Below are 24168 nucleotides of genomic sequence, written 5' to 3'. Positions count from 1 at the left end.
TTTTGAGGTCTTCCTGGTTTTCTATGTACTGCGTGATTACGTTTGAGGCGTGATGATGTCACACGAAACTCCCCCACGGCATTCAAGCTCATCTCCATTACAGTAAATGGAAAAACTGCTTCCAGTTATGACCATTACGCGTAGAATTTCGATATAAAACCTGCCCAACTTTTGTAAGGAAGCTGTAAGGAATGAACCTGCCAAATTTCAGCCTTCCACCCACACGGGAAGTTGGAGAATTAGTGAGTGAGTGAGGGCTTTGCCTTTTATTAGTATAGATACACACACACACACACACACACACACACACACACACACACACAGCTGTAGGACAGCAGTTGTGTTTTTAGGAAGATACACTACCTTTACGTCTGGGTGTAGATCAACAACATGGTGGGGGTGGCCTTGAGCATTATCAAGCTCGAGAATAATTTTAAAATGAACTTCTATTTCCAAACAATAATGCTGGACTGGGGGGTATTAAGCAGTTCAAAAACCAATCTTAAAATAAAGTTTGCGTCATCCATGCCTTTTTATTTGCACGACAGTAAACGGGCAGACTGTTTTTACCAACATTCTTTATTGCACGTGGGTTTTCGGAGCGATAGACCAGGAAAGGCTTTAACTTGAACCCAGCAGCATTGCCTCCCAACAACAATGTGATCCTGTCTTTAAAAGCCTTGAAACCAGGCATTGCCTTAGCTTCTTTGTGCATATAGGACCTTTCAGCCATTTTTTTCCACCAAAGCCCGGTTTCATCCACATTGAATATCTGTTTCGGGCAGTAGCTGCCTTTTTTAATTATTCCATCCAATTCGTCAACAAATTTTTCTGCTGCTTCTACATCCGCACTTGCTGCCACACCGCTGATTCTCCAATTATGCAGGTTGAATCTCTGCCTAAGTCGTTGAAACCATCCATGGCTTGCTGTAAATGATTCTTTCGATTTTTCGCCTTCATGTGCCTTCAAAGTCTCAAAGATACTGCGTGCCTTAGCTTGATTTATTAAAAGGCTTATTGGCATATTATTTTTGCATCTGGTTGTCAAACCAGATTGCCAATAAATTTCTTCATCTCTTTAGTATCTATCTATCTAATAAGACCTTTTCGCTGCCTATTTATTAAGGCTTTAAATCCTGTCGATTTCACCGCCTCTTTCACTCTAACTTTATCCTTTAAAATCGTTGAAATTGTCGAATGTGCCAATTTCAAGTCACATGCTATTTCTTTAACCGTTTTACCAGCTTTGTAGTCTTGTATGATTTTTATTTTGATTTCAAGGTGAATAAATAAAATGAGAGTTCCACCTGCAGCTAAAGTCACTTTAGTACACAAATAATTTTCCACACTAGTGTTTAGATCTTGCAGTGCAATGCTAATGGAATATGTGTCCAAAAAGAAGAAGTCGTCTGCATTCTCAGTAAAATGCACCATAACATGGAGACTGGGCAAGATTGGAAAAAAAAATGTTCAAAAAACATTGTGTTTTCAAATAATGACATTTTCATGTATGAATATATGTGTGTACATGCAAGAGAGGCAAGAGAGCTTTGATGTCATTCAAGTGATTACTGGAAGATAAACATTTCTGCAAAGGTATAGTGAAACAAGTGTACTTTTATTTAAGAATAAAAATAAACAAAAAATTCAAGTGACAACAAGATACCAAGACGACATGATTCACCAGCATTTATGTGTCTGCTTAAATCCCTTCAGCGATATCTTTTACAAGTAACAAAAATTTACACAATCAAATGTTTGTTTTTATTATATAATAGTAGTAATAATAATAATAATAGCTCACTACTCAAAATGGGGTTTTGGGTTGCATTTGTGAAAGTGTTTTTTTTTTTTATATATGGACTTCACAGATTATACACTTCACATCAGCATTTTGTCATCATTACTTGTTGTTCTGTGAAATTTTGTATGCCTTATTAGTGTTATATTAATTCATGTTTATCCCCTAGGACTAAGTCAGGATAGTGAATTTTACAACAGGGATGGGGAAAGTGCCTCAAACAAGTTTGGCAAGCGATTCTCTGCAGGGCTCTCTCAATCAACCCCCACAGGAAAGTCAGACTTTTGGGGGCAGCTACGAAGGTATTCTCTTCCCCATTGGTCTGAAGTGTGGGTGTTTGGAATTGGGTTGTATCAGAAGCCTTTAAGTACAATGACCCCCAATTGGTGTAGACAGAGAATCTATAAATTTGCTTGCTTTACCCCTCCCTAACTCTCTCTCTCGCTGACCAACTGATGAAAGACCATCTCACACATCATGAACTGAAAAGGACAACACAATGAAGAGCACAGCTCGGCAGCCATATTGAGACAGGTATGTGGCATGTCCTGAACAAAGCTGACCAAAAATGAGGACTTAACTAGAGACATTTTAAGTAACTAACAAGACAGTGTGCCACCAGAAACTACACATCAGCATTTATCAGGTTGTATAGTTGCCAATACTCAAATGTACTCTGCATATTATTATTTATGAATATTATCAATAATACATGATACCAAGACAAAACATTATTATAACATGAAAACAGTTTCTGTTTCAGTTATCCGTTCAACATTTCTTGCCTTGCATTTCCTGTCAACCAACATTTACCCAGATCGCCGTAGACATGGAACATACATGAAATGTATGGATTCCAAATAATAATACTGTATATTATTTACCCAAAACAATTCCAGACACCTCACACCCAGATAAACAGACTTGAGCTGGGAGAACTTCAGCTGTCTCGGTGGGGGATGGGATAGCAGGCTGCCTACTGCCAAGTGCTGATTGACACATTTGCAAAGCAGAGACGCTGATGAAGAGGTGCAAAGGAATTTAGGGTGGCCTGGCTTTATGACTTTTTTCATAGGATTCAGGAATTCTAGTGTTAATGGCTTCCGGCACAGTAGGCATAATGGTGTGAAGCTTGGCTGAGATATTCCAGACCCACTGGCCAGTTCCCGAAGAAGAGGCAACAGGTATCCGATATAAACTGGCAAAAAAATAGAAAAGTTGTACAGTGCAAATACCCAGCATTGACCCTCATTAAAAAGGAACTAAGATTGAGTCTGTACATCAAGTAATCACTTTTGAGGTGTAATATGTTTGTCACATTAACACACATTCTAATAATGGATCGATGATATGAATTATACATCCAAGTCATCATCTAGCTGGCTTGGCTGCATTTCCCTAATTTACCAAGAATGCTTTAATTTCCCACTTTCTCTAAAATGGTATGTACAGATAAGTCAGATTTGCTGTAAATATACACAATTTCTCTTGTCAAGTTTTCTTTTATAAATCCTGTTAATGTAGAAAGCTATGCACATGCATTTTGAGTCTCTTTTCGTGTGCATGCAAGTTTTATAAACTTGGTGGGGACCCATGAATATTTATGAGGCGAAACCCCTCCCCAGGTCTTTCTCTTAATCCACAACTTGAATGAATGCAGCTCTTAAGTGTCAAATATTTTCTAAATGATTAGTGAGATCCAGCCTAGGATTAGAGAAGTTACTCCATAAACAAAGGGTGCCAGCTCAGGATGGTGCATCAGGCATGACATTTGCATAACCCTTACAGTAAAACACCTTGAATGTGAATTACTATGAACATAACACCCATCTTGTAAGCCAAGGCAAGGTCTTCAGGCAGTGGTCCATACAGATTCTAAACGTTATTCTCTAGAAACAATTGTGCCCACACAATAGCTTCCTTCATAGTGGAAGATTTGTACTCTGCACTGTGCAGGCATTTGCTGAGAAAGCTATCATCTTTTCTTCTCCCAACTGAACATACAGTAGGTAACGAAGATCCTGAGTCCTAGTCCTAGACTGGAGATTAAACAAGGTAACTAATCCTCTCCTGGATTTGGCAGAAAGAAAACATTAGGATTGTGCAAACATCTTCAGTCAAGTTTTAGCTGCTACACTATTGAACATTGCTTTGCCTTCAAAAACCCTTCAAGAAAGTAGTATGCTTATTTAGCAGCCCAACTAATTGAATGTCTCTTCAAATACGTGCTTCCATTAACACATTACATATCATTTGAAAGGTCTGCCTTGTTCTCCAAAGCATTAATTGCTGATCCACATGAAAGTCTGAAAATAAGGTATGTTTTGAAATGCAAAGTAATACATTTAATTTTGGAATGAACATATGGAACAGCTCATTCTCATAGGTGTATTTATAGTATAGCGTCGGCGCCTCACACCAAAATGGATGGACTCTGTTCTCTACATGGGCCTGCCTTTTGCCACACTAATTGGAAAAAGCATCTGCAACTTTGCAGAGTTGCTGTTTTTATAGGCTCTCCTGATATAGATGATGCCATGCCAGTTCGTTTTTTTGGTAATTCATCCCTGGCTGATGTAACTTGTCCGGCACCTTTGCAATATCAATGTGTGTGCTCTTGACCACTCCAATTACATTTGGAAAAGTGGACAATTTGCCCAGTTCAACCGCAGTGTAAGGAAATCTTATATATCTGGATGACAAGTGGATAATAATAATCCTATGCACCTGGCATGATGCAACTCAGTGATGTTTGTGAAATACCCAATCGGTCAGCAAATTCACGCTAAAAAGCTCCTGTGGCTACAAGAGTGGACAGAACTTGCAAAGGAGCAGGTAAAGCACAATTCCTCAAAGTGTGTCTCTGTAAAGCCAGCACCAGCTCAGCCAACAGCTTCAATAGGATAGCTCTTGGAAATCGAAGTCAACTTTGAAGCCAATCATCACCATCATCTGTAGATACGAAATCTCTTCCAATTCTTACATTTGTGATGTCTTCTAACAACACTAAAGCAGCTATTGTAGTGGAACAGTTTGGCCATTCTGTGAACCATTATTACGTAACAGAATGATTTACAATCAAGTGAATTAAATTTGTAAATGATATGCAATTAATTTCAGTGTATTTGATAAATCCTGTGTCATTAATGAAAACCTAGAAAAAAGAGGGACACCACACAGAAATAGAGAAGAAACCTGTGTGCGCACGGTGTGAGGCTGCAATGAAAATGTGTGTGGCTTTATGCCAAGTTTAGTTTTCATACATCTTGAAGTGAGCGTGGTAATGGGCATATGCAACATTTTTGTGCATACGCAACTTTTATACTGGAAGCCCCTAGCTACCTACACTCTTAAAGATGCAAATTAAATTTTCACGTGAGAGTCTCTGTAGCACAGGTGGCAGAAATACAAAATGAATGCCACTACCACTTCTCTCATTCAAATGCATAACAAATACACAATGACATAACAAATATAAAATGATTGTCTCCCAAAGCAAGCATAAATTGTGTATTTTTATAACTGAATTAATAATAAAATAAATGCCAAAAGGCTTTATTGCCTTGAAAGTGTGAGGGAATGGATTTTTCCAGCTTTATTATGTGAAACTTTTTTATATTCAAAAAAAAAAAAAAATGTATTTTTTATTTGATATGATTGATACCCGTAATCATATTCAGAAATTCAGCAACACATTTCTTAAAAATCAGTTTTCTTGAAAAGCCAACATTTTCTTCGCTGGCCACTGCAATAAATTTTCATTTTAATACCTGAAGGACTTAGGTTGACTCTTTATTTACAGCAAAGAGTGGAGTTTTTCTTAGTACAACTAATGATTTTCTATGTAAAAACAACTGTCTTTGTTCTCAACATCTGCAAAGTCAAAATTAACTCAACTTAAGATAGTGATTACCCTGCGATACAAAGACTAACAACTAAAAAAAAAAAAAATGCTGGAATTGGGAAGGTAATACACAATAAAATCATCACGTACCTATCTCTTTTCTTCCAGGTCCAATATTATCATAAATCCTTAAATAGTTAAAATGACAAGAATTCGAATCTTCAATATCAAAGTCTCCAAATTTAAACAAAATCTGCTCCCCTGCTCCTACACGTATCTCCCACTCGCATACAGTGTTGTTTGGGTAAGTCTGAGGATAATTGATTGAGGACAGAGTCCCACTATTGTGCCCCAAGACCGTATAGCCACAGCCATCACCTAAAAAAAAGAAAAAAAATATGATTAGTAACATTGTAAAGTAACCACAGAATAATATGCAAATGTGTCTGTTCATATTTCTAAAAGTATTTGTTCAAAAGGTTTCAGATATAAAAAGGTCCAAATACCAGAAGTCAATTATTTTAAAGAATTATGGCTCACTCACATGTTGTATTCTGAATGGTGAAACAAAAGCATCTTACAAGCATGAGTTGTGAAGTTGAAAGCAATTTTTGGTTACTGGAGACTGAGTCAATACAAATGTACAGAAACCGGTGCACAGTTTGACTAAATGTAATATAATGTGTTAAAAGTTCCAATCTCACATACAGGGTGAGCCAAAAAGAAGCACCACATTTTAAGCATTTATTCTACAAAAATGCTACAAGATAAAATAAATTTCATTACGACAGAAAGGGTATGCAAAATGTGTTTAAAAAATGTCTTCAAGGTGGTTGCCATCATTAGTGATACACTCTTCGAGTCAATTTCTGAATACTGCCATTTTAAGGGGAATAGTGGTGATTTCGTGGCAAATAGTGTTCTTGAAGGCTTCAAGGTTTTGAGTTTGGCTTGTATATGCCTTCCAGTGGAGATAGCCCCACCAGAAGAAATCGCACAGAGAGAGATCAGATGAACCACCCGACATCACTGCACAGAGAGATCACCTTCCCTGGAAACATCGCCTGCAAAACTTGCATCATGGCTCTCCGTACTGTATAAGCTGTTGCTCCATCCTGTTGAAACCAAGTATCTTGTAAAAAGTTCTCTAGCATTTCAATGTAACATTCTGAAGTGACAGGGCATCTTGATCAACTGAGTCGAACACTTTACGAAAATTGATAAAGGCTGCAAAGAAACACTGCTGATATTTGCATTTGTTCTCAATGAGAATCTTCAATACTAGGATGGGGTTGATGATAGACTTCTTAGACATAAAAACAGACCACTCCGATCACTGGTAGCAGAGCAAGTGACCACAGACCCTATTGAGGATGACCATAGAAAGGACCTAACCAGGCACCATGAGCCGTGTTATCCCACTGTAGTTGCCGCAATCCAGGCGATACCCTTCCCTTTTCAGATTGGGACAACAAGTCCCATTTTCCAGTCAGCTGGGATGATGCCTGTCTCCCAAATGGAAGCAAAGATCGTTTGCAATTCCAGGAGAACAGCCATACCACCAGCCTAGAGAGGTCCACAACTAATTGGAGGATCAGCCTAAAGAACTGAGGACCCAGAGACGTCCAACATCCTAGCCTGAAGATCAGCTTTAAACAACCACTTAAAGTAGCCAGCTCAGCGGGTCACAACTGCAGCGTCACCCGTAAGGATCGCTCCATCATCAGCACTGACTGCAACTCCCCGAGGAACAGATACAACCATGCATAATGCTTCGATCCCAGCATAAGCAGGATGTGGGTCACTAGACCACAGATAGTATGTCACAGACTCCACTAACAAACGCCTCCTTATCTGTCCTCAGTGCCCTCGCAGCTGTCCTTCTCATTTTCCGGTACAGATCAGAATTGCCATCAAGCCACACTCTCTAACTCCTCTTGCCGATATCCAGAGAGCGCTCAGAGATGAAATACCATCTTCTGGGAATAATGGCAACACAATACAACCCTCAGCAACCTTCAGAGTTTTGTCACGAAATGACTTGCATATCACATTATGATCAGCAGTCACACCTAAATCTGCAGGTTCTTCAATCAAAATGTATGCAGACTCATTATAAATAGTCTGATCTTGGAGTCTGGTCAGGTCCAGCATTCTCCCAAGTAGGTGGTAGCCTATTGGACTTAAGCTGGATTTTCAGAGTAGCAACAAGAAGTCTGTGGTCAGAATTCACAAACTGAGCACTTCTGTAGACCCTGCAGACCAGTAGGATCCTCCAGCATCTGTCCATGAGGATGTGTTCATTCTCCTTCACCACACCACCAGGATTGGAGTATTAAGTCCAACGATGCAGCTCAGAGCGCTGTATCCAGCAATTTGCAGCTGCTGACCTTTTGCAAAATCAAGGAATAGTGGAAGTCAAGTTGAGGTTTGAAAGACCAAGAAAACTTTCTGAAAAAACTGTTCGATGGATTGCTAGAAAGGCAACTAAAAACCCCTGTTTGACTGCAAGAGATCTAGCAAATTCTGGGGTGGTGGAGCACTGTTCTACTGTGCAGCAATCAAATATGCAAACAAATATGATCTTCATAGCAGAGGAAAACCTATCCTGCATCCAAGCCACAAAATTCAGCACCTGAACTTTGTAAATGAACACCTGAACAAGCATGATACATTTTGGAAACAAGTCCTGTGGACTGATGAAGTCAAAATAGAACTTTTTGGCACAATGTGGAAAGGTATATATGGAGAAAAAAGAAAATTACCCCCTAACCAACTATTAAGCAAGGGGTTGGATTGGTCATGCTTTGGGCTTGGGTTGTAGCCAGTGGCACTGGGTACGTGTCATAATTAGAGGGGACACTGGATTCAAATAAATACCAGCAAATTTTGTAAAAACAGTGAAGTTAAAAGAGGATGGGTTCCTCCACAATATAATAATCCAAAACACACCTCAAAATCTACAATGAAATTGCTCAACAGGTGCAAGCCAACACTAGCTTGGAGAGTTGCTTGTGTACTGAAGAGTCTATAGCTGCAGGTAGAAGCTGCCGTCGCTGTACTTTGTATGTAACAGCCAGATCAAATGTTATTTACCTATTTACTTTTATTTATTTACTTACTTCCTACATCGTAAAGTCACAACTAGAGTGCAGAGCATCCCATGTATCTATACAAAGTACAGCGATGGAAAAAGTGCGACCTGTAATCTTCCACCGATGTAGAACAGTCGTCATCATCTGAGTTCACCTCTGTTATAGCGCGTTTATGTGAAAACAGCAGTGTCAAATGCTTGGGACTGTGAACGCGACAGGGAATAAAACTGAATAAAAAAATAAAAAAAAAAGCTAACTTTTACAACTATCATAAATTTACACCGGCTGTTACAGATTGAAATCAAATGTATATTTTTATTCTAAAATAGTAAGAATAACAGCAGCTCTCTTCTCAAAATGGACTCGTCCAGGGCTGAAGTTTTGATTACCAGTCAACAGTTGATACCGTTGCGCCACCAAAGCGGTTGTAGCAAATATGTGTCAATGTCACACCCTAACGCGGGTTCTTTTTCTGCAGTTACATTCTTGAATAGAAGGGTACTTGTTCTGTTATATTGGTACCTTTTGTGAAAGTGTTTCTTTGATATTTGGAAATCTGGCTTCACACATTATACATTTCATGTCTACATTTTGTCAATTATTACTAAAACATGAAAAACGTTTCTGTTTTATCGATGTGTTTACATAGGTCGTTGTAGTCACGGAACACACATGAAATTAAAGTGTCCCAAATAACGATATAGTATTTATAAAAGGTGTCATTTTTCTTGACTTCTCACTCTATACAACTCTAAGCAACTGACACGCAGGTAAACAGAGTGGAGATGAGAAAACTGTGCGGGGTGGGGGGGATTTGATAGCAGGCTGCTTGCTGCTAATCAATACATTTACAGAACAAAAGACGCCGACGGTGAGGTGCGAATCGATTTAAGGTGGGACAGATCTACGAGTTTTTTTTTTGTAGGCTCTGGTAATTCTAGCGTTAAAGCCCTAGAATTTATTACAAAACGCATTTATTACAATTCATTATAATAGGTACAACCATATAAGATTTATATACTGTATATCCTTCTAGTAATATACAGTATATTTTATTCAAAATATTTAATTTACTCACTCACTCATCAATAATACGCCTCCATATTCCTCAGACCTCGGGTTCCCTTTAAATGCAATCTAAAATCAGTGTAGAGTTCTAAGAAACAGAATTGCTTCAGCCAGATCCTCTTTCATAGAGGCTCTTAAATCTGATTTGATTATTTTCAGAGCTGAAAATAATCTTTCAACACTGACTTGGGTGGGTGGCATTGCCGTTACAATTCTAGCCACATCACCAATGATCTCTGGATACACAAGGATGGCTTCTTCAACACTAAGTTTTGGCATTACATCCCATATAGTGACACATACAGTCAATGAAAAGCATGCTTCATGGTTACTTGACATGTACGTTTTGTGGTAACATTATGCACTGCATGCATTGGGCTTTATTCTTACAGCAGAGAAGTAGCTCATTATGACTGTTTGTGAATTGGGACATTTCAGCTTACTTTTTTAATTCCCATTTAAATTTAGTAGGAGTCGGAGTCGTTTAACTTTTTGCCGACTCCTCGACTCCGACTCCACAGACCTGAATAATACCTCTGTACATTCAATTAAGCAATCGTAATATATCGGAGGCACACTGTTTTATGAAATTTCCTGGGCAAAGCCAAGGTAACACAGCTAGCCATACCATAATGATCAATTAAATGTGTTGGAAAATCATGAGCTACACCACTCCAGTGTTCTTCCCAGAAATTTTTTCTAGCTGGGTAGCATGAAAAAGTAGCCAGGTGGGGCGGGATGGGGAAATCTGGTGGTGGGGAAAATTAAATGTGCACTATTTATTAGTTAATTATTATTAATTATTTTCCAATGCTCAATATGACTTCCTTTTTCAAGGTTTGACACTGAATATTTTTATTAAATTTAAGAAGTATCCAATTCAGGATCCTGCAAGTCTAAAAAAAATTTTTAAATAACAATTGTTATGACATAAACCAAGAGGCACATGTATTGTCGCTGTCAGGAAGAAAAGTGAAAACAATGAAAAAAGTATGGGAAACCTAATGAAGAAAAATGTAATATTCTTCAAAGCCAACTTGCCTATGCAGAAGGTGTCTTCAGTTAAATATTTATTCTTCTTTTCTTCCTAGAGGCCCAGTTCTCTGCAGCTTCCCCATAATCAAATTCCCCAGGATCTGGGCCCTCCAAGGAGATCAGCATGAGATTATTTAGTGCACTTTGATTCATGCAATTTCTCAAGCATGTCTTGATCCTTTTAAGGGCAGAAAAGCCCTTTTCACATTCAGCAGTGCTCACTGGGATCACTAGTCCAATATGAGCTAATCTGGCTAAATTTGGAAACGACTCTTTGAGCTCTGTTGATGTTGCCATTTCTAGTAAAATCTGTTTTTGTATGATTGACTTCTGATCATTTTTGAAGCAACTGTCCATTCTTACCTGCTACTTTCATATTTTAAAATTGGAGGGCTACCATTTTTAGAGTAATGATCGAAAAGAATTTCAGACTCACTTGAATCGCGAGTTTCTGCATAGAAAACTTTTGAAAACCTGGAAATAATCGGCAGGGAATCTTGCATCTAGGTGCTTGACAACTGTCTCTAGGTATTTATCATATATTGCAGTTTTGAATGACATCACTCTGTGTATAAACAATACGGAGATCTGATCATTCTTCTGTCAGAAAATGAGGAAAGTTTTGAAAATATCTCCCAGGAGTGTCTTTCAAGTCCATGATGGACAATTTTGTGACAAGCAAAACTGGCTCAATTTCGGTAAGGTTGCCATCTTGACTTTGCCAAGCCTTAGATAAGTTGGACAACAAAGGTAATATGTCTGAAGGCATCATCAGAGAGGAAACAAAATTATATGTTTTAATACATCTGCTTAATCCTTCAGCTGTGATGTCATTTTGTTCAGTGGCCTCTCTTTCCAGCGCAGCTATGACACTCATCATACACGGTCGTAGTGACTGTACTGCAAAGCCATGAGGCAGCCATCTAGTGTCAACGGCCATTTTCAGCTTAATCTGGGGAGTGTTCAGAATATTTAGAATTTCCGTTAAATCAGCCATCCTAAGTGAAGAATTTTGATGAAATAGAACAGCTGCCTTAAGAGGTTGTTCAGTTTTGTTAAATAAGGTACAGCAGCTACTGCTGCTGTTTGGGCACTTGCAAGGGCCAATTGGTGCTTGACCAAGAATCCAGATGTTTTATCTTTAAGTAGTTTTGCCACACCTTTCTGTTTCCCAATCATAACAGCCGCTCCATCTGATCCTAGTCCAACCAGATTAGCAGTTTTCAACCCTAGAGTGTCCATAGTCTCACTCAATGTGTTGGTTATAGTCTCCGCTTTGCCCTCAATCATATTGCGGGTTGATACAAAACTAATTTAAACAATTAATTGTTTTACAACTGAAATGTCTGTGGTTTCACACAGAATACTGAAAAAATTGTGTGTGTGTATATTTTTCAGTATGTTAGATTTTATTTCTGATGCTAAGACATCCAGCAGCTCTTGCATTATTCTTTCAGAGGTGTAATGTGCATTTTTACCAACATTGAGATGTCGTAAAAAGGAACAACCCATTTCTTTACAGTGTTCCAGCAGCTTTTCAAAAAACATTGTATGTGGTAACTCGTTTTTGCCAACCAATGCATTGATCTTAAAGCTCCCACAAAGGCATGTCTTTGCAAGTTATTTAACACAGATACAGGTCTTTCAATTTGACTGATTCCAGTTTGCTCTAGTACATGCTTTCCTAAAAGGTCAGCAGAAGACTCAATGTGCATTTAAATTTTAGTCATGGTCCAGCAAGCTTTTTTTTTTTTTTTTAATTCTTGTGCATGGCATGTTTACTCAAGTTAACTCCCTCCTTGGGAGGGTGTTTGTTTGAATATTTCAAGCACAATGAGCACCACATACCATTTTCTTCGACTATTAGCCAATTAAAATCTTTAAACCATTGTTTATTTATGCCGGATAAGCAGTGCTTAGATTTCTCAATTGGCAGAGTGTGTGCTGAAGAGATTTCCCCTGATGGATCAGCCTCTGCAATGTCTGTCTGAAATTGCCACATCAGAAGTTGATGCCACACGTTCATTAGTTTGTGGCGTTTCTTTTCTGAAATAACCGAGCAGTGTTGTTTTCTAAACACTTTTTTGCTTATTCTGGAAGGTGCCCAGATCTGCCCATTATCTCCCAATCCCCTCTTCCCTCATTCGTAAACAAGATCCCAAGATGCTTACATTTGTGCACTTGAAGCAACACCTCATCTTCAACCCGGAGAGGACACTCCACCCTTTTCTTGGCCAAGAACCATGACCATGGATTTGGAGGTGCTGATCCTCATCTTGGCTATTTCACACTTGGCTACAAAGTTGTACTGCTCCATGAGACTCATTTTTTCCGCCCAAGACGGCACAATTATGATATGCGCAACAGATCCCAACAGCAGCAGCCAACTATTGAAATTATAAATGAGCCGGAGTGCGAGTGACCAACACTACTTCGTATTGGCGATGGCATGATTATATTATGCGCAACATATCCCTAGAGCAGCAGCCACCTACTGAAATTATAAATTATAAATATAAAGGTTCAAGCTAGAGTGTATGGTTTTCTACAGACCATGCCAAATTTTGTAATGGGTGTTAAAATTACTAAGGTTATTTAACTTGTGTGAATGTTACATTAAAACATTTTGATACGATGTGACAACATCATACACTTAATGTCTTTTTTTGATCCATTAATTTCTTAGGAAACCCAATACTTAAAAACAGACACAATATCAGTGCAGTAAGTATTGGTAATCCGACTACTGTGCTGCCCACCAATCAATATTGTTATCAGTCTAAAAATTTGAATCATTTGGTCCCTAGTTGCAACATATGCTTAGGGAATGGGCAGCTTGACTAGTTTAAATTATACAGTCTCATAAAAAATATATGTTTTGAGAAAACCATATTTGTGCGCATTTTTTAAATGCCTGCTATCTAAAGATATTATTCAATGCTCTGGAACATTCCTGGCTTCAAATTAGAAGTATTTGGCAGGCTTTAAGATTTATTTCTAATATTTATCCTGGTGCCTTTTAATGACTGTCACTGCCAGCCATGGAGACAGATTCTGCAACTTTCCTGAGCAAAGGATTTTGTGTACAACAATTAAGTTGGCTTGGGGGAAAGGAGGGGTGGGGTGGACAAAAGAATAAAAATTTTTTAATTAATAATTACTGCACTTAACGTTTAAGTATGAACTGATACTGACATTTGCTGCTTTCACTGCACAAACTGCAAAAGTTAATGTGATATGCTATTTAAAAAAGCACAAAAACCCTTGAATGGAATCCACTGCTCAAATACCAGCAAAGCTCCCCAAAAAAACACTTGGCTCTGTCCTTTTTTGTACTCTTTGGCTTTTCTCTCCCAGCACCATCATGCTCTACAGTTCTGCATATCAAATAATTAATTATATCTCACACCTATTTAGTTCAAATAGAGCTTAAAGATAAATTATTTGTTTGCTTGGCAAATAACTATTTTTTTTATATTGGCCAGCTACAAAACTAGTTATAGTAAATATTTTTTATTAAAGCCATGCTTGATAAATAACTTGTCCAGTTGGTTGATTGATATGTTAACATAGCAAAACAGCCCAAAACACACACAGCACAAATACTGTGGCTGCCAAGCAACTAAAAGAAAACAAAACTGATTTGAGTTTTTTTTGAAACCTGGGACAATACTATTTTAAAATGTTTCTCAACATAATATGGATTCCTTTAAATAATGTAGTCCTAGTTCTTCCTTAGGAAAAAAATAACAAAACCTATTATATAAATTTAAAAAAACTGCAGTTTATTCACTGGAAAAATAAATAAATAACCAACACTAGTAATGCAATGGAGATTGCCCTATCCAACTACTATGACTCTGTTTGACAACTGCACTGACACAGCTGTCTGACAGAAGTGCAAAAATTTGTCTTCTTGCCACCTGGGTAGCAGTTGGCTGTTCATACAGTCACAAAACAAAGCACATTTGACCCCAGCAACATTATACTCTCTCTCTCTGCTCTAAACATGCCTCTCATCTTTAAACAGATGGCTACAGTGTCACCAGAACATCTAACAAACAAGTATTATATTCCTGTTTAAGTTACAAACATCCTAAATGTGTTTTTAGAATTGTACAAACCTCATCATGTGAAAATACTATAATAAATTTGAAAGAGTACATTTATCCATTTATGGTAATATGTATATAAAAACAAAATGTTACTTTATAATTGCTGGCATGGAGGAAATCAAGAAAAAATGTATCAAATGAAAAGTATCAGCACAAAAACCAGGGTATATTCCGCATTACAGACACCTGGACAATCATAATTACTAGTTTGAAAACTTGGGCATCACCTCTTATTCATGTGCTTTTACAATACTGCTAAACAAATTTACATTAAAAGGAACTGCACAAAACAAAATGTGATGGTAGTAAAAGTTATTTGTAAATTTATAAACATTACTCATTTTACTGGTAGACTATAGGCTTGTACACTGTCATGGGTCTCCCTAAGACTAACATGGAAAAATGTTTCAGAAAAAATGGATGTGAAGAATAAAAGGTATCTAAGGCCACAAGGTACAAAATCACCCTCAAGTGATACAATTTCAGTTTTCAGACTCAATTAAGTGTATAAAAAAAAAAAAAAGACACACTGTACAGTATCAGATTTTTTTTGGAGAAATTTGTAGCTTCTTTTACCAATGCTATTATTTCTTCCTAAGTACTACAATCAAAAATGATGTGCTAATAAACTCTGCCTCCTTCAACATCATCTCAACTTAGGTAAACTGTATATAAACACCAAGTTATTAAATGACCAGTAGGACTCCATTCTTATATCACCCATTTAGTAGAACTTGTGTCTCTCTCCACCAAGTTTAAAAAAAAAAGGCAAAGCCAAATATTAAGGGATATAATCAAAATCAAATTTTAATGCGTTATACTGTAAATTAACCACTTATTACACAATATACTATACTTATGTATAAGTGGCAACAGATGCGAATCACAAGGAATGGCTGTGCACAAAAACACTTTCTGACGTTAAGTGATACCATTTCAGACAGTAGCAGGAAGCTGATATATAACTGTCTAAGTTGTTACTTATCCCAAATCAGGTCATATCAGGTTGGGGAGCATCCACTGGTATAGCATGTTTCAACACCCACTGCACGACAAAACTGGGCAATCATACCACGTCGCCATAATGCCATAACTGGAGCTCCATCATAATGCAGGTAATGTGCCTCATTTGGGACTCCATGAGAAACCACTTATTCGACACAAACTCAAACCAGCGGTACCCAAGGATTCTCTGAAGGGAAACGGTACCGTAGGAGTTCAATCTCGTTCTCCAAAACAGAAAGCACCAGGACTCTAAAGACCTGGACCTTCGTCCTTATGCAGAGATATTGGGTGTGCCACACACCCCTTTCCGGCAACTTCATGACCCACCCATGATCTCCCATTCTGTCTACTGACTTCATAGGAACAGTCACCAGAGACAAGAATGTCACTGCAGAGGTAGCAAACCTCTTGACGAGGTCAACACTCTCTCCACAGAGAGACACACTGCTGAGGGCTGTGCCCAAGAGGTTATTAAAGCCCTGGATCTTGTTTTTTATCCAGGACACTCAGCAAGTCCAGACACTCAAGACTTCTCGCTCATTCTCTCAAGAGCCCCGATCAGAGCCTCCATTGACACTGCAAAGATCATAGCATAGTAGGCAAAGTCAAGATCAGTGAATCTTTCTTCACTAATAGCAGCTGGGCCCCATGACCCTGTCCAACTCACAGTCCATGCAAATATTAAACAGAGTACAAGAAAGAACACAAACCTGACGGACCCCAAAATCAAATGGAAAAAAAATACAGATGTTCTGCATTCACTCTGCATAGAACATTCCATACAAGGAAGTCATATTTAACAAAACTAGGTTCGAAATAAGTTCGAAGGCAACACATTGTAATATAAAGCTTCTGAAAACCTTTTATGCACTAGCTAATCTCTTAATAATGACAAAGCATTAAATTGCACTTTTTTTTTTAAACGTTTGATGCACCTCAAGGTGGCTCTCTGATCACAGTAACGCTAACCTTTATCAACAGTTGGAAACAAATAGTGGATTTAACTGTAACAGGTCTAGAAAAAAAATGTTTGGAATAATGATAGGTGATGAACAGCAGGGTCAATCAGGTGACGCGAGATCATTCAATGTTTACCTGTACTTTGTCATGATGGCCTGATGATATCATCACCTAGTCAATAGGTCTCAACTTGCTCATCAAAGGCCAGTTTTCCATGTCTTACAGTATTTTGTGGGGATACCTTGGGAAGAAAAAACACCTTATCCTACAGATTACAAGAATGTTTTGCATCAAGTTGACCTCATGCCATATCAGTTATACAGTGCAAACAAGGCCATTCTACACAAAACAGAATAAAATTAAAAACTACACAATTCACTTATTGTCTCAGCATTGAAAGATATAATCAAGATATCTTCAGAAGGCCCTTCACTTGAAGAGCTTGATCATGAGCTTTGGGTGTGGTGCAGCACAAATATGAGGAACAGGAAGCCTCAGCATTATTTTGTAAACAATCTATAGACTATTTTTTGTTCTGTTGATTGTGTATTTCTAATAACCAATTTTGTCAAAATAATTCAAATGGGCAAAAGAATGTGTTCTTATTTGAACATTTACTGAATAATTTGATACCAGTACAGCCAACTAAAATAACTCCAACATGATGACAAAAAATATAACAATTATCAATAAAATATTTAAGTCAATATTTTAATGCAGATTAATATATTGTAAAGTATAAATTATACCAACTTATATCATACTGCAGTAGATGAACAACTTGTATCTATTAAAGAGATAAAGATTGCAAAAACAATATTATATACTTTTGCAAATGTAGCGCATTACATAATTGTACATTGAACTTTTCGGTAACAGTTCATTTTTGCACAGCCAACTTTGCTACTGCTTTGCTCTTTGTTCTGAAGGGGCACTGCTAATGTTATTGCTATCATAACATTTAAACATTTATTAAAATGAGGATGAGCATGGCGGTTAAGTTTGTATGTAATCTTTTCACTTGTTTATATTTCTTGGTGTTGTGCAATTTAAGCATAGGAAAAGATTTGTTTGTCTGCAATTTACTTTTTCAAAAGCGACCTACTACACCTACTAGTCGGTTACCAAGTAAGCGCACATTAATAATACAACCTGTGCAACATGCAAATTATTTAATTTGGAACATCTGCTTAAAAAAATAAATAAAATACTGTTTCAGACATGCGTGGCAAAGAGAAGAAATGGGTGCAACCCTTTACACCACACAACACTTCATAAGCAGCCCTCAGAAAAACTCATGTTGCACTTCCAGGACCCTTCTTTCGGGAGATGTGAGGGTAGATAGATGTTCAGACTGCTTGCACCAACTTGAAAACATAGAAAGAGCAAAGAACTGTTTTAGTTAATATGTGCTTATACTCATACCTTTCTAATGTAAATATCAGGATTTTCATGAACTGTATGGTCTGTACATTTGCAATCTAAAATGTTATAGAAATTGTGTTCTCCAGGTGGGCAGACGCCTGCTCAATAATGTGCCACAAACTCTCTGCAGTTTGGATTAACTCAGCCGGATTAAAAAAAAATACATCCAACTGAATCAGCCTGATATTTTATGGAATATAATTTATTAACAATTTAATGACTGGAAAAAATACCTAAAATAACTTTATAAAGCTGACCTGTGTTTATATAGGATGTTGTTGTTGTTGCTCAATCTCACAAAAAGTGAAAATGCAACTCTGCCCAAAGTAAAGCTAGCAAATGCATTTAACAACTAGTTTGTTGTTTTCAGATAGCCTAAGTAGTGAATAACTATTTTACTTAAACACACTCATGAGTAATAGTAGCAGCAATTGATAAATGCATTTAGCAAACAATTTATCTGTTCTGTCTAAATACCATGGCTTTAATTATTGTCCCAACGCTAGTAACTAGCAAAAATTTCTCAAGTTAACTAGTTTCCAAAAGTGAAATATTATTGTCGTACAGATTAAGAGCAAGTGGGTTACTTATGGCACTACTGGCTTTTCTGTTTGCTATATTTCAACGGGCCTCCTCTTTAGGTGTCAATGCATTGAGCTAGCACTGTTGTGGAACACCACACAATGATCAAACAACCACTTTCTCAGATTTTTAGGTGAAAAACTGACACAAAGAGGAGAATTTTGATGTTTAGCAGAACATCTTTCTGCTGAATGTGGTGCAGCTGTTTCCTGGATTAGCTTGCTCAAAACGCACAGAGAGCTGTAGCATGATGGGGTGCATTGTGGGGGAAGGGTAGGAGCAACTACTTGATTAAGAAAATACAATTAAATTGTGAATTTCCCCTTGGGATTAATAAAGTATCTATCTATCTAAATCAAATATTTCAGCCAACTAGTTGATAAGATCAATTAATCGTGGCATCATACAAATTGTATAAAGGATGGCCAAACAACACTGATCTTTTTTTGGTCTGGCTTACAATCTGATGAGTAGACACTCAGTTTGTGACTGTACATAGTTTTAATGCTCAAAAAATTACATAGTTCTAAAATTTAAACAAAAGACTAAACTTCAGTTACAGCTCAGCCATAATGAACGACTGCAAGGAATGGATGATAAAAGGGCACAAAAATATACAGACGTAGAATAGACACAGTAAGTATTTTTTTAATTTTAACATGAACTATTTTGGTTCTGTAATTGAGTGACCAAAAAAAGCTATTTGGCTCCTAAATATTTTATTTCAGAAGCAAACGGCTCCTAAGTATTTTTTTTTTTTAGTCAGGAGCCCTGAAATTGATGGTCACATGTTTGCTCTTGCTTATGTTTGAGAACTCATCCATAATTAGCCCTACAGGTCTCAATTTAGCTGCAGTAATTGTGTCATCCATCGGTGTACTTTTAGTTTAGAACTGTGTCTCAGCCTCATGCATAATGCATATGTTATGCGTTTTAATTGCTTCACATTTCAATTGACACAGAGTGCCAAAAATTGTTGTTGTCAAATTCATTCTTAGCTGCCATCCTAAGTGCATTTATAGTATCTGGGAGCCTTTGCCAACAACAAAGTGTATACATAAATGTTGAAACTAGTCTGCCATTTGCATGTTTTAAAGCAACATCATTAGCTGAATTGTCAGATTATCAAGTCAATGTTGAAGTTCTGAAACACTGACTGGAAATTTTTATTATCCAATTAATTGCATTTCTGAACTTAATATTTTTAGATCAAATCACCAGTTAACAGTGGCTTTTCTCCATTTTCAGCAACAGATTATTCAATTTAACCGTTCAGGATTTATAATAATAATAATAACAATAATAATAACAAAGGCTATTACAGTCCCATACCGAAATATAAGCTACAAGGACTGTAAAGCTATTAATGATTGAAAGAAAAAACGTTTGTAACCTCCAGAAACTTGTCACTGTCACTGCTCATTTCAACTTAAACAAATAACTACAGTAAAATAACTACTTTTATAGAAACAATGTGAAAACATTCAAAATATCAAAAACAGAATTGTTTGAAAGAACAACACACACAAGGAAAGAAATCATAAAACAACATATATTCATATTAGCAAATAAGCCACACAAATGCCCTGTTGTCTTTGTTTATCAGCCGGAATGACTACCTCACTTTCTCACACTTCACAGCACAAAACTTCTACCTCCCTTTCATCTTTCACCCATCTCCTCTTTTTAAGGACCCCGCAAAAAACCCAATCCATTATCTGATCTACCATTCTTTGACTTATTCAGCTTAAGGCAGAAAACAGTCTTGAAATCTCACCTGCATTCACCAGGGAGGCTACAGGCAGAAATATAAAGTTTTTCGATCAGGTCACAATGCCTTCAAATGATTGGCCTTCTAGCCTTCAAATGACTGGCCTTCTAAAAACAGCTACAACCAAAGTGCTAAAGACCATTCCAATCCTAGTATTGCCTTAAAATGCCAGGCCTCTAAGGCAGCTTACACAAGCAGGCAATAGTCTCTCACCTGACACAGATGAGAAATGCTTGATACCCTGTGCCATTCTGGAGGAAATGCACTAGTCTCCTCAGTTTGCATTTGCTAGGCTTCTTGCATGGTTGTTACCTGGGGAGCAACATGTTTTTAGGCAGAGATCCAATGGCTAACATTACCCTGCAATGACTTTAACTATAATAAACTGCTACAAACTGACAAAACAAAAGTACAAGTGTAAAACAGTTTTCAAATGGTAAAATGCTGCAGAGGTATGACAGATGAAACATAGCAAGTAAACAGTGAAAAGCAGGGCAACTCTTGTCAAATTAAGTTGGAGTTGGCCAAACCATATACCGTATATAGTCGCGTTTAAGTTCTCCCGCAGATAAGTCAGGACTTGATTTTACTGTATAATTTCTGGTATTTTATAATGTCGGTCATTTAAGTCGAATGTGGAAAAACTCACGTTATTGGTCTAAAAGTGAATTTAAAAAATAAAATAAATTTGTGAATTTCCCGTTGAGATTAATAAAGTATCTATCTATAAGATTATGATATGTTAACACCCACCGGAGGGAGTAACCATGGAGCACACTGCCTTTATTTCTGTATCAGCGCGTGCTCCTAACCTCTCTCTCTGTACTATGCCTATGTGACCACACAATAATAACCGAAGTGTTCAGAAGCAACGTTTGCACGGATTTGTGTTTTTTGTATCTCATACCCTTGTACACTTTTATTGTAAGAGCATTCCTTATCTACGATGGAGTGTTCAAAGGAAAATATGAAGCTGGTTTTAAATTAAAACGCCGTTGAAGTAGCGAAAGAAATTGCTAACTGCACTGCTGCAACAAAATTCGATGCATCTGAGAAACTCATGCGAGATTGGAGGAGGCAAGAAGATGTATTAAAAAAAAAAAAAGGAGTTTGTCTCGCCCGATGCGAGAAATGGATGTCTGAAGTGGAGCTCCGTTAGCAGCAGTGTTATTTTTCATATTATTTGCCTATTATCCTGAGATATCCTGTATCTATTCAACCCAAGGAGACTGCTACAGTATATATGTAAGCAAGCTCTAGCTCAAGATACGGCCTTTCAGAGAGAGAGAGACCTGGATCAGCTGGGCGAAAGTACAGACTCTTCGGGACCAAGGTCCGTTACATCGTCGCTGGCTGAGAGTGAAAAGGGGAGCGAATGTACGATGGTAAGTGCAGATCTCAATAGCTCGCCGATCAGAGAAGAACACCTGAAACTGGAAAAGGCCTTACAGTCCGCGATCTCAATTACTCCACACGAGCCGGGAATAGCGGGGACACCGGCTACAGTAGGGCTTGACGCTTTACCTACAGTACAAGAAAGCACAACTGAAATGTCTAAACTGCAGGTGATGTTCGCTGAGCTCATACAAAGATACAGGTACTCGTAGACTTACGACCGCGATTGGTTCCGACTGACTGGTTGTAAGTTGATCTGGACGTAAGTTGGCCTATGTTAAATAAAGGTAAGAATATTAGACTGGGTAATGATATTGTAATCATCTTAAAGTAATATTTTATTAACATTTTCTTACTTTCTAAGTCAAACACAGCATACTATAGTACAACTGGCTTAATATGTGAAAAACATACAAAAATAAGGAATACTGTACATTTAATTCCTGCCACCACTGGTGCTTGGCTGCAGGTTGTCGATATCGCCTTCATCAGGCGAAGCAGCGGACGGGGTGATGGGAGGAGTTGCTCTTTTCATAAACATAGTGAGCTTCGTCTGAATTGTTTGGTTTTTTTTTTTCTCTTTATAAATTTCGCAACAAGAGCGAAATGCGTCTTCTCCTGCGCGTTCCTTTAAAGCAGCGCTTCCCGATTGGGGGTGCGAGCAACTGTTGCTGGGGGTACCAGAATCCATCAAGGAAGAAAAATGAAAAACATAATTTGTACAAAATCTTAATTTATCTAACCATTCCTAAAGAATTAAATGGGCAGGCTATTTCGTATCAGTGCAATATGCTGCTTGTTAAAACAGATGACTTCCGCTCTTACGCGCACTTAGTGCTGCGTGGGTATTATGAACTATCATATGAACTCATATTTTTTCATACTTCTCAAACCAAGGGGGTGCGAAATCTGCCTCGTCCATCACAGGGGGTGCAAGGGTAAAATGAATCGGGAAGTGCTGCTTCAAAGTCTCAAACAGACTTCTAGCCTTCGACTGTATTGTAAAGAGGCTTAACGGCGTCCGCTTTTGAATCTGATCTTCAATCCAAACGTTTAACAATTTCTCCATTTCATGGATGGGCCCGGTACATTGCTTCATAATCACTGTTGATCACAAAGGTGCAGAACCTTTCACAGCTTCACGAATTCTATTTTTGTCCTTTAAAATAGTCGACACAGTAGAGTGTGATAACTTCATATCACATGCGATTGCATTCACTTTCTTTCCTCCTTCATACTGTTTTACTATCTTCATTTTGGTGTCTAGATCAATGGCCTTTCTTTCCTTTTTGGCAGACTGAGGAGTGGACAGATACAATTTCCTCTTGGTAGACATGTTAAGGGTATATTATTATCGAAAAACTGCCAAAACAACAAGACACAAACACACATGGGGCAACACTGCTGCGTAGCGAGACTTGGGACTGCGGGAAACAGGCGCTGCCAACCAGGGCTGTGGAGTCGGAGTCGAGGAGTCGGAGACAATTTTGGGTACCTGGAGTTGGAGTCGGCAAAAAGTTAACCGACTCCGACTCCTACTAAATTTAAATGGGAATTAAAAAAGTAAGCTGAAATGTCCCAATTCACAAACAGTCATAATGAACTACTTCTCTGCTGTAAGAATAAAGCCCAATGCATGCAGTGCATAATGTTACCACAAAACGAACATGTCAAGTAACCATGAAGCATACTTTTCATTGACTGTATGCGTCACTATATGGGATGTAATGCACAGGTAAGGTGCGGCACCGCTTTCCAATGTGTTGTGTTCCACTGTTACAGGGAACTGTGAACCTAGCCTAAAGCCCCCCATACATTTACAGATGCACTGCCGATTTTTCGGCCGTTCAACGAGTCATCACGCCAAAACGCCTGAAAAATCATCTGGTGTGTTCTCAGCTCCATCGGCTCCCCTTCGCTATGCGCTAGTGAAGGGGCCAAAGGAGCCGAGAACATAGATCTCCCTACCTGTCTCCAGCAGAGGCTCGTTCTGCTGATCAGCTGGCCGGTGAGTGACACAATGCACTAAACTTCCGGCTGGCTGACAGAGGAGACAGCCACTGCAGGAGACA

The 24168-nt window shown here is 38.0% G+C and overlaps 1 protein-coding gene across 1 annotated transcript in view; it reads right to left on the bottom strand.

Moving 5' to 3' along the window:
• Positions 1-24168, bottom strand: part of dcbld2 (discoidin, CUB and LCCL domain containing 2) — a 140481-nt gene that overhangs the window by 105917 nt on the left and 10396 nt on the right. The window contains exon 2 of the mRNA XM_039744866.1: positions 5796-6023. Coding sequence (XP_039600800.1) covers positions 5796-6023 — 228 coding nt within the window. The remainder of the gene's footprint in view (positions 1-5795; positions 6024-24168) is intronic.

This window comes from Polypterus senegalus, chromosome 2 (assembly GCF_016835505.1).
Source record: "Polypterus senegalus isolate Bchr_013 chromosome 2, ASM1683550v1, whole genome shotgun sequence".
NCBI classification, from domain to species: Eukaryota; Metazoa; Chordata; class Cladistia; order Polypteriformes; family Polypteridae; genus Polypterus; species Polypterus senegalus.
Note: the sequence above shows the minus strand (reverse complement) of the source record. Positions and strands in the feature narration are given on the sequence as shown.